General features: G+C 35.8%; 2 protein-coding genes and 1 long non-coding RNA gene across 7 annotated transcripts in view; 1 reads left to right on the plus strand and 2 right to left on the minus strand.

Moving 5' to 3' along the window:
• Window positions 1-5,538, minus strand: part of alphaCOP (coatomer subunit alpha) — a 46,176-nt gene extending 40,638 nt beyond the window's left edge. For 2 of the 4 annotated variants that reach the window (XM_022062021.2, XM_022062019.2), the window contains exon 1: window positions 5,244-5,538. In XM_022062021.2, the coding sequence (XP_021917713.1) occupies window positions 5,244-5,323 (80 nt within the window). In that variant the 5' untranslated portion in view covers window positions 5,324-5,538. Of the gene's footprint in view, window positions 1-4,516; window positions 4,642-5,243 lie in introns of those variants that run through there. The other 2 variants (XM_087355879.1, XM_022062020.2) reach the window with 1 other exon arrangement.
• LOC110828887 (uncharacterized) lies at window positions 4,705-6,306 on the plus strand. Its single transcript, XR_002542794.2, has 2 exons — window positions 4,705-5,033; window positions 5,536-6,306. It is a non-coding gene; the product is annotated as an uncharacterized LOC110828887 (long non-coding RNA).
• A 257-nt stretch (window positions 6,307-6,563) lies between these two features.
• Window positions 6,564-11,078, minus strand: LOC110828886 (N-alpha-acetyltransferase 10). Of its 2 annotated transcripts, none has more exons than XM_022062025.2 (5): window positions 10,901-11,078; window positions 9,164-9,299; window positions 8,393-8,476; window positions 7,976-8,116; window positions 6,564-7,869 (listed from the first exon to the last, which is right to left on the minus strand). In XM_022062025.2, the coding sequence occupies exons 1-5, from the start codon at window positions 10,908-10,910 to the stop codon at window positions 7,701-7,703; spliced, it is 540 nt and encodes a 179-aa protein (XP_021917717.1). In that variant the 5' UTR covers window positions 10,911-11,078; the 3' UTR covers window positions 6,564-7,700. The 2 variants fall into 2 exon arrangements, with proteins under 2 accessions (XP_021917717.1, XP_021917716.1); XM_022062024.2 differs by having other exon boundaries at window positions 9,164-9,303.
• Window positions 11,079-11,305: the final 227 nt, after the last annotated feature.

An 11,305-nucleotide genomic window follows, 5' to 3' on the forward strand; every position in this document is an offset into this window, starting at 1 on the left:
TTGCAATACTATCACCACACTACAGAAAAGTGCCAACTAACTAACTAACTAGATGGCTTACCAAACCCGAAGGTTCATCACCGAATTAACCAAAGCCCTCCATCGGACCCTGTCCTGGGCCAACAAAATCCAATCGCCTTCAACTCCTATCTCCCATAGATCAGGCCTGATATTATCCTCCCATCTACGTGTAGGTCTCCCCAGGGTCTTTTCTATTCAGGCTTCCCAACCAATACCCGGTGCACACCTCTTGTCCTATCCATACGCGCTACATGCCCCGCCCATCTCATTCTTCTCAACTTAATCACCCTGATAATATTGGGGGAGGAGTACAGATTTTTAAGCTCACCAGTTTTCTCCATGCCCCATCGTCTTCTCTCTTAGGCCCACATATCCTCCTCAACACCCTATTCTCAAACACCTGCAATCTGTGTTCCTCCCTCTGAGTGAGAGACCATGTTTCGCACCCATAGAAAAGTGCCAACTACTCGCAATACGTACATCTTCAGCAAAACATGCTAAAATCATTACCCTCAAAAAATTATCTGAAATGTTCTTTGCCTTCCCAATGCACAATATAATTTGACACATGGTTACCAACAGCATCCTTTAAAAATCTTGAATGAGGAACTACTTTGAAGGCTTTTCACTGTTTTCCTGTCCCTTAAGATGAATTCCAGGAAAATTCCTTCAAATGGGCCAAACCCACTTCCTTCTATATAGAATAGAATTTACTTATATTTCATAGATCCTTCATAGGTTCAATCAAAGGATGTTGAACATGTCATAGCACAAATACAAAACTTGTTTCTAATACAAATATAAATTACACAGTCATGACGGTAATTTACAGTAAACTATAGTATTATTATTATTATTATTATTATTCAGTGTTCTGTCTTACGACAGGTCCATTGCTCTGCCCAAAACGAGCTCTCCAGTTTTCCCTATTCTCAGCTTCTTGTTTTAATTCCTGGAACTTCATCTTCTTTCCTTGTTTAAGATCGTCGGTTAGCTGTGTCAGTCTTCTTCCCAGTCCTCGCTTTCCTTCAACCTGGCCTTCGGTGATATCACTCAGTAATCCATTCCTTCTCATAGTATGTCCCAGCCAGTTACGTAGCTTTCCTTCGTGTAATCGCCTGCAGAATATTTCTTTGCTCGTTGACTCTCCTCAATACTTCTTCGTTGGTCACTCGATCCGTCCACCTGATCTTCTCTATTCTTCTCCAACACCACATTTCAAAACTCTCCAGGTATTTCTGTTCCTTCTTCCTGAGTGTCCAAGTCTCTGCTCCATATAGCGCGACACTCCATACGTAACACTTCACTAGTTTCTTCTTCATCTCCAAGCCCAACTTGCTAGTGAGAAGTATCCTCTTCTTGACGAAAGGTGCCTTGGCCATGGCTATCCTTGCTTTTACTTCCTTGGTGCACAGAGCGTCCGTCGTGATTATGCTTCCCAAGTACTTGAAATGCTCCACATTCTCCAGCTGTTGGTTTCCAATTACAACGTTCAATGGTTCTGCTCTCAGTGCTATCCTCATTACCTTTGATTTTTCAATGTTGATTTCCATTCCATACTCTCTACCTGTTTCCACTAACTTGTCCATCATGTTCTGTAATTCCTCCTCTTCCTTCGCCAATACTACTAAGTCGTCTGCATACTTTACAGTCGTTATCACTCTTCCTCCAATTTTGAAGTCTCCTGTTCCCTCCAGAGCTTCCTTGGCAAGCCATTCCCCATATAGGTTAAAAAGAATTGGTGATAAGTGTCTTACACCTCTACCTATCTCAACGCTGTTGGTGTCTCCTGAGTCCAGTCTCACTTTGACTTTTTGCTGCATGTACAGGTTTTCGATTAGTCTTCTATCTCTCCAATCAATTCCAATTCTCTGTAGGATCCTCATTAATTTCTTCCATTTTACTCGATCGAAAGCCTTCTTCCAGTCGATGAAGCAGGCACATACTTCTTCCTTGACATCGAGAACTCTCTCTGAAATTATTCTCATAACTCTGATGGCATCTCTAGTTCCTCTTCCTCTCCTGAATCCAAATTGGTCGTCTCCCATCACTTCCTCTATCTTCTTTTCTAGTCTTTTAGTCAGTATTCTAGTCATTATCTTCGCCGCATGTGAGATTAGGCTTATGGTCCTGTAATCACCGCATTTCTTGGAATTATTTTTCTTCTGTAATGGAATCATTGTTACTTCCAGAAAGTCCTTGGGCCACTCACCGGAGGTGTATATCTTGTTAGCGAGTCTAGTAAGAACCTTCACTCCTTTCTCTCCAAGTTCTTTCAATAAGTCCGATGGGATTTCATCATCTCCCATAGCTTTTCTTCTTCTCATATCCTTTATGGCCCTCTCTACCTCGCTCTTCAGTATTACAGCAAAATAATTACATAAAACAGCAAAATCACTATTGCTTATGTACATTTATAAGAGCTGAGAATTTCTGGTTGAGATAAATTCTTCTATGGGGGACTGAGATTGGAGACACTCTTTTAGTGTTAGCTTAAATTTTTTTATATCACGATTCTGACTTTTTATAGTGGAGGGGGAAGATTACTGAATAGCTTAATTCCAGTACAGAAAACACCTTTCTGATATTTACTGAGTTTAGTGTTTGGCACACAAAAGTTGTATCTGTAATTTGTACTTATATTGTGAATATGTGAGTTTGTTTGAACTATTTTAAGTTGACCAATACAAATGATAATAATGAGAGCAAGAATTCACGGGATAGTGGAAGAATATTAAATTTCTTAAACATTCCTTTAGTGCCTGCCATCATTCTAATATTCTTTTTGAATATAAAATACTTTTTTGCTGTCAGTTGAGTTTCCCCAGAAAATAATTCCATATGACATGAATGAATGGAAGTAAGCTTTGGGACCTTTGTTGTTTCTTTTATACATAAATGATTTACCCAGTATAATAACTAAATTTGCTACACCTATAATTTTTGCTGATGATACTAGCATCCTATTTTCTCATTCTAATACAAACGACTTTAATAAACACATTCATGCAATATTTGAAAATATAAATAGATGGTTTAGAATGAACAGATTATCACTAAACTTTAATAAGACACATTATATTAATTTTAAAATTAAGAGAAAAATGTCAGATACTGTTACAATAAGTTATAATAATAAATTCATTAATAATATCTTCTGTACTAAATTCTTGGGAATTATGATTGATGGTGCATTAACTTGGAAGAATCATATTGATCTACTTATTAAAAAATTGAGCAAGGCTTGCTATGTAATTAGAAATATGAAACCATATATGTCTATTTCAGTACTAAAGACAATTTATTATGCTTTCTTTCATTCCTTAATGAGCTATGGCATCATTTTCTGGGGAAATTCATCTAGTAGTCACACTATTTTTCTCCTTCAGAAAAAGGCAATTAGAACAATGATGGGATGTAGCAATAGAGTATCGTGTAGAAATATATTCAAAGAATTAGATATCTTACCGTTGGCATCACAATATATATTTTCTTTATTATTGTTTGTATTACAAAACAAAACTCTTTTTCCATCAAACATTGACTCTCATACTATTGATACTAGACAGAGAGAAAATTTGTATCTACCCCAAGCCAATTTAACTATTTATCAGAAAGGAGTTCACTATGCGGGTATAAAGATATTTAATAAATTACCCACAGAGGTTAAGAATACCTCAAATAATTTTAAAAAGTTCAAGGTTGCATTAAGGCATTTCTTAATTACTCACTCGTTTTACACTGTGGATGAGTACTTAATTGGATAACTATTGTAATAAAAATACTAATTATATTGTCTTGAATTTAGTACGCTGCTTGTCTAGATGTAATTTTTTTAATGTATGTATTTTACGTTTTTATACTTGAGTTTGTGACGTGTTCTATATCCACTATTGGATTCTTGGAACTTGTAAATAAATAAAAAAAAAAGCAATATAGACTACTTTCTTCCTTCTTGATGTTCAAGATCATGTTAACCTCTTAATTTGAAACAACATACCCTTGCATTGAAACAGCATGAACAAACAGCATTCATTTAAGGAAAAGTTGTTTCTCTGCCATGTTAGAGTGACCACCTTTTCTCTCTTACCTTGTACTGCAAATATTAGATGATAAATAAGGATATGAGACAAGGCAGAGCAAGTGTTTAGTAAACATCCGACTTCTTACCATTATTATCTCCAACGCATTTAATAGTTTTAAAAAATGATCAATGATTTTTGTTATAGAAGATTATAGTTATGACCAACTGGCGGAATCATATTTTATTGAAAAAGCTCTACAGGTATCTTTCCTACTTAAGTATTAATTTAATACTGCATATCTTGGCTCGCTGAGCAGTTACCATTATATTCTACAAGACCAGGCTCCATGGAGTTAGTTCGAAATGGTATGAAATATGGTTTGCAATCCAATGCACCAAAATTGCATTTTCGTAAATTAGAAAGGTGCCAACAAATGACAGAACAGAATAAAATAGAACTTAGTACCATACCTTGCCAGAACCCATGGACGTTTAGGGTGAAATGACAGTCCTATCACACTAGCTAACTTCATTTCAAATTTGGTTAACATGGTCCCAAAATTAAATGCACACAATTAAAGCATGTGAATTTTGCACAATGTAATGTAATAATTATTATATAAGATAAGTACTTGTGATATTATAAAACGTTTTTTACCAGCACAAAATTATCTACTCTACGACGCACTTCTTCTACAAGCGATTCACAGCTCAGCTCTTTCCGTAATAACGAAAGCAGGTTGTTGACGGCAGTAATGAAACACAACAATGCCGAGTAAACAGATGACGTTTACGCAAGCTGACCATTGTTGTCGGTCCATATTTACACATTGTTGGCATGGATCTTACACTTTCTCCTTTCACTTTTTTGCCGAATGATCCTTCCGTATAGACGTATTTACATCAAAAATGATCAATGATTGTTGTTATAGAAGATTATAGTTATGACCAAGTGACGGAATCATATTTTATTGAAAAAGCTCTACAGGTATCTTTCCTACTTAAGTATTAATTTAATACTGCAAATCTGGGCTCGCTGAGCAGTTACCATTAGATTCTACAAGACCAGGCTCCATGGAGTTAGTTCGAAATAGTATGAAATATGGTATGCAATCCAATGCACCGAAATTGCATTTTCGTAAATTAGAATGGTGCCAACAAATGACAGAACAGAATAAAATAGAACTTAGTACCATACCTTGCCAGAACCCATGGACGTTTAGGGTGAAATGACAGTCCTTTCACACGGGCCGACTTCGTTTCAAATTTGGTTAACATGGTCCCAAAATTAAATGCACACAGTTAAAGCGCGTGAATTTTACACAAACTAATACACTCCACATCAAACCACTGTCCACGTCAACCGACTTTCACTTGTTTATAGACAAATACTACCAACACGATAAATATCTCTACCATAAAATTGAGCTTAAATGTTTGTCGCTGTGAAGTGTACAACACAAAAGTGTAAAATTCAATTTAATTTTCAGGAGACATTTTGATTAATGAAAACAATATTGTACACCTATAGTTATATGCTCAAGTCATCTAGAAAACTAAAGAAAGCATATTGTGAACACAGATAATACAACATATTGTGATGGTTCAACGAAGATAGCGGCAATAATTCCTCTGGAATTTCACGATAGCTGTACAGCGTTAGAACCTGTAAAATGTATGACACTCTATGGCGGAAGTCTGCGTCTATATAATCGTTGTGATCACGACCCAGGAAAATAAAGTCGACGTTACTTTAATGGGCCGCCTTTTCAATCTGTGACATCCAGTTACCATGGACTGGATGTGTTCGTTGCAAGCGAGGAATTGTTATCTGATGCAGTAATTGTTCATCTGTGGTTATCTCTTGTGGTATGGAACTGATATGCAGGGCATCTATTAACAATGGAGTAGTAACGTGAACAAATACACGTTAGCCACGAAGAATATCACAAATTACGTTGAACCTCCTTCGGAATCAGTCGGGGTGTAGTTCATGTGATGTCGGTAATTTTTGGCAATTTGGACTGATTATGTGAGTACGTAGAGTTCAAATCTCACGAGTACGCTTGTGCTATGACAGGCAGCATTGGTGTACAAAAGAAACAATTAGTCTTATTGTGTAACCTTGAACAAAAATGTAATTAAATTTGCTTACAGTAGGATGTGATCTCAGAAATGTTATTCTTTAACACAATTGTATTCTAATTTGACAAACTGTATATATCTCTAAATATAATAACAAAAACTGCACTCATCAGGAATATTGCTTTCTTGCAATGTACTATTGAAACATCATTGCTACTGCCTACAATTCATGTCAACATTACCTCACTACTGCCTTTTTTTTTAAAAAAAAACTGCAATCATTCCTGCAGTATATCAACATAATTCAAGTGTACATATTATCACCATAAGTTAGAGGAAGACACACTGTTCTAACTGCCTCCTTATATAAACAGTTCCAAGGTGGAGCAGCTTTATATTTGTTTAAATACCACAGATCAATAAATATGATGTATTATAAACATCACAAATTCAAACAATTTTATTTCATGTAACACATGTCCAATGAAGTATGCACGTGACAGCTTCACAAACTTCTGATTTGTTAACACATGAAAAGCTGCATAGGATACAGTCTTAAGTAACAAGAAAAAAACATTTCATTATATTACAATAGTTAGGAAAGAAAAATGTATAGACCATAAAATAATTTGCCACAGAAAGTAATTAAATCTGAGCAAATTATTGAAATGCACACACATTACAAAGCTTGCATAGATCTAAAAGTGACAAGGCAGCACACAACAGTGTTGAGTCTTTCATGGCCAGACTGTACATAGAGCTCCCCTTTGTCTTCTCTTGTACCAATGAAAAAATGTCCTCAACAAAATATGCACTCCTTACTCAGGTTGTAGTATTATATATCACAATTCCAAGGAAAGCTAAATTGTGTCTCCTAGTTAATGGAACATTAAGTTTAATCATCTACTTCATAACAATAATATGAACACGCATGAGTATTTGATGAAGCATGTGATTCTCAACTTTTAATAATGTTATACACACAATGTTATGTAGACAACCTATGCTCCTGATAGAGTGATGGACTTCATAAATAATAAAAATACAGATGGAATGGGTTATAACAGTGATGCACAACCAGTGTGCCATGGAGGTCATATAAGGGCGTCACGAAATTTTCACCTCATTATAATTATAACCATATGAGATAAATAATTGTTAACCTTGTTTTCTGCTCTGTCTCAGTCTTCATTTTCTTTATTATGATCAGGGTGACTGAAGACAGACAAGATCTACCAAATGGAATTGGAAAGCAACACAACCACTTTGCAGCAAAACATGTATACCTCCCCTTTACTTTTGTTGCCACTGTATGTATTTTTCTGCAATCTACACATATAAATAAGTATGTTTAAGTTTAAATGTTTACACATAGTTAATAAATTATTTCAAATAATGAACATTTTTTGGTTGGGGTCAAGTTATAATAAGTTGTCACACCCAATCAATGCCATAAACCATGTACCTCCCCCCATGATATGCAAAATGGGGTTGGTGTGCCGCCATGACTCTTCGACAGTATTTAGTGTGCCGTAAATGTAGAAAGGTTGCGTAACACCGGGTTATAAGACTAATCTTTCTTATCTTTTTTGTCAACTTCATGAGCTGAAGACTTTATTTCATGACAGCTGCTGGAATCTGGTCTTGCAATGTTCTGAGATGCAAAGGAAACCAAATCTCTCTTCATAGCATAGGCATCCTCTCCATCAGCATAGTACTTGGGTTCAATTTCTGAGATGCTGAAACAAAATTACTTATAAGATTTCACCATACTTCTTACCATATGTCAAGAAAGATCATATGCTCTGCAATTATTTTAATTATGGGAAATTCTTTAATACTTACGTGAATTTTAATGTGTTTGTATATAAATTCAGTGCTGCCCTGTTGCTCTTGCGTACATGAAGAGATACATACTTTGCATTGAAGCATTCTACCATTGATCTAGAAGCTTGATCCATCAGTTTTTGAGCTAAACCCAATCTCCTGCAGAAATTAAATGTATCATCAATGAATGAACCTATTTAATGATCTTTGGAGAGTAACACCAGACCTAAATTGAGCAAGCCACAGAAAATACTGCATGTTTAATTGTGGAGTCTCCACTGTAGTGAGGCAGATGATCACATACATAATGCTAGTATGCTGCTATGCAAATAAATGTGTGCAGGAATGCAGTATTTTGTAAATGGCACAAACTTAAGAATAACTTTCTTAAATGGAGTGAGTGACAAGATAACTAGGGACATATTTTTTATTTACCTATGGGAGCGTTTCACGGCAAGAGATGTAATGTGCCCATGAGGGTCATCTTCACTATCTTCTTCCATTTTAGCTAAAACATATCTGAAACAAAGTATGTGTCACCTCATAAAAGAACAATAAAATTAACATTTGTTGTACAGGAATAGGTAATTTAAACCCCTGTATTGTGGGCCTGCAGACCAGACTTTCAACTCTCAAGTTAATGTTTTAGTAGTACTCCAATGTATGGCTACATGACCTTGAGTATGCTGTGACCCACAGCTGATAAAAGTTAATATGTGCATCTGACAAGCGATTTCATCATACCAAAACTGACAAATGTAATTTGTGAATAGTTTTTATTACAGAAGATTCTCATCTCACTGACATTAAAGACTGTACACGCAGATGGAATAAAAAGACAAATACAAACCAACTTGTCATCATGGCATGTTACCGATGGAAGAAACAGCCTCTAATACAGAGGGTACTTGCGAATATACTGAATAAGCAGTCACATAAAGCCACAAAAGGATGGTCCTTCAACTTAGGTTTGGCAAGGGATTGTTAACCGCTCATAAAAAATTACAACACACATACCTTTATACTTGCCCCTGTAGCACACCTTCATGGCACAGAGACTTCTCTACCAATCTTTACATTCCCAAACTGACACACAGATTTTCTTACAGACAGACTGTAAACCATACTTCAAGATGGGCCAAACCAAGAGTATGAGTTTGAAGAAACATATATTGGTACTGAAAAATCAACAGCAATAATTCTTACCCAACTATATTTCCCCTCTCATCTTCAGCCACATAACTCAACTGTGGCCAAGAGAGACCATGATAGAAGTAATATTTCATCTGGTAGTTTTCTGGCAAGCAGAGCAAATTGCAATGCTGCATATTCATTAAATCTTCTGGCTACAAAAAAGGTATCACAAATGACAACAAACAGACATTAACTTTCATATGTACAGGAGAAACTCTTGGTTCACCAGTCCCCTAAATATTTTATTCCATGAAGTGCCTTAACATTTCACTACAAAATAAAAAATATATAGCACACTTAGTGTACAATCATTTTATATTTATCATCTACAAGTTTTCACTTGTTGCAGACTACTTCTTCTTCTTATAGCGTTATAACCCTGTGTGGGTCTTAGCTTGTTTGATGAATTTTTTCCATTCTGTCCTATCATTCACAATTCTTCTCCATCCCCTTACTCCCATCGTCCTCACATCCTCCTCCACGTCGTCTATCCATCGTTTCCGTGGTCTCCCTCTCATCCTTCTTCCCATCGGTCTCCATTCCATCACTCTTCTAGTTACCCTGTTTCCTTCCATTCTTGCAACATGGCCAAGCCAGGCTAACCTTTTGCTTTTGATTAGCCTCACGATATCTGCTCCCTGTATGATACAATCTAGTTCATGATTCATCCTAATTCTCCAGGAGCCATCACTATTCTGTATTGGACCATAGATTTTCCGCAATATTTTGCGTTCAAATATTCTAAGTTGTTGCTTATCAAAGCTAGTTAATGTCCAGGCTTCACATCCATATGTGACTACTGGTCTTATCAGAACTTTATAGATTCTCAGTTTAAGTCCCCTCCCCAGTATTTTAGACTTCATTAAATTCTGATAGGCATAGTAACACCTATTACCATTCACAATACGTGCTTTAATTTCATTAGTTACTGAATTTATAGTATTAATCTGTGAACCCAGGTAATTAAAATTCTGCACATGTTCAAAATTATAATGTCCTATTCTCAATTTATTTGTGACATTTCTTGCTGCTCTTGTAACTTTCATATATTTTGTTTTCGATTCATTTATTTTTAGCCCCCTTAATTCTGTTTCTTCTATCAATTTTAATACTGTTTGTTGCAGACTACTAGATGAGTGTTTTGTTGAGGAGTTATCCACATTATGTTAAGTTAATCAAGTTGTGATTACACAAAGCAGGGACATATATGATTAACTTGTTGGTTAGTTATAACCATCTAAGGTGTAGACTGATTACAAATGAATTTCTAAATGGACACAAAATTTTAAGCACACTGTTAAAGGAAATGGTTCATTATAGATGAGCAACTGTAAGTGAATTCTCAATTCTATCACACTTCATCCATAATGCTCCTACATATGAGTAACCTGATTATCTAACGATGCGTGTAAGATCAGACCGGCATAGTCATAATAATTAGAACGCGATATCCGATACATGCTATGTAAAGGTAAGTTTGAGTGGCTTGCATTAGACGTACAACAGTAGTTAAATATGTTATGCGCGTATCTTGTTCCGCAGTTACATTCGAAGTAACTCATTATCTCTAAGAGTACGCGCAAAATAATAGGAATCATCAAATTTGTCAGTCGAACAACTGCTCTATAAAGCACTCATACAATGTTGAGGTTAGGGAGACTTCTAACTTGCAATTAAGGTATGCCTTATTTTCTCCATATTAAATAAAGGTGACATATCATTTAGAACCCCTAGTCACATCACACATACCCTTGCACATCTGATATTCATTTCCTAGAAGTGTTACAAAATTATTTCGTTCAACAAATAATTTTACACAAGCATCACAGCCAAACCGGCATTAAAGCTAGTTAGCATGAAACTTAGGTTAGTATAATACTTGTATAGCATAATCTGTGCTTCACCACAACGTTGGTTACCGTGATCAACATAAATATTGTTGGCAGCTTGGAAGTAATATGGCGACATAAAATTTCTCTTTCCATACTATAGCGCCAATATTTACATATCTTGAAATTTACCACAGAAACTTTTTGTTACATATGACGAACGCATGACATTTCTATGCTAGCACCTAATTTTTCTGTATTTAGTTAAAACATAGCTCAACAAATGCAATTAACGACGTCCACGATAGCTATCTTCTTGGTTGTT

This window comes from Zootermopsis nevadensis, unplaced genomic scaffold, assembly GCF_977971745.1.
Source record: "Zootermopsis nevadensis isolate Lab colony 2312 unplaced genomic scaffold, Znev_1.0 Znev_ptg000025l, whole genome shotgun sequence".
NCBI classification, from domain to species: Eukaryota; Metazoa; Arthropoda; class Insecta; order Blattodea; family Termopsidae; genus Zootermopsis; species Zootermopsis nevadensis.

Excerpts from the sequence above, each read along its gene's own strand:
- LOC110828886 (XM_022062024.2), bottom strand. The coding sequence starts at position 10,921 with ATGAATATCAGATGTGCAAGG. Across the intron at positions 8,477-9,163 it reads GAGAGGGGAAATATAGTTGG|ATATGTTTTAGCTAAAATGG; the intron begins GTAAGAATTATT and ends ACTTTGTTTCAG. Across the intron at positions 7,870-7,975 it reads ACAAACACATTAAAATTCAC|CATCTCAGAAATTGAACCCA; the intron begins GTAAGTATTAAA and ends ATTTTGTTTCAG.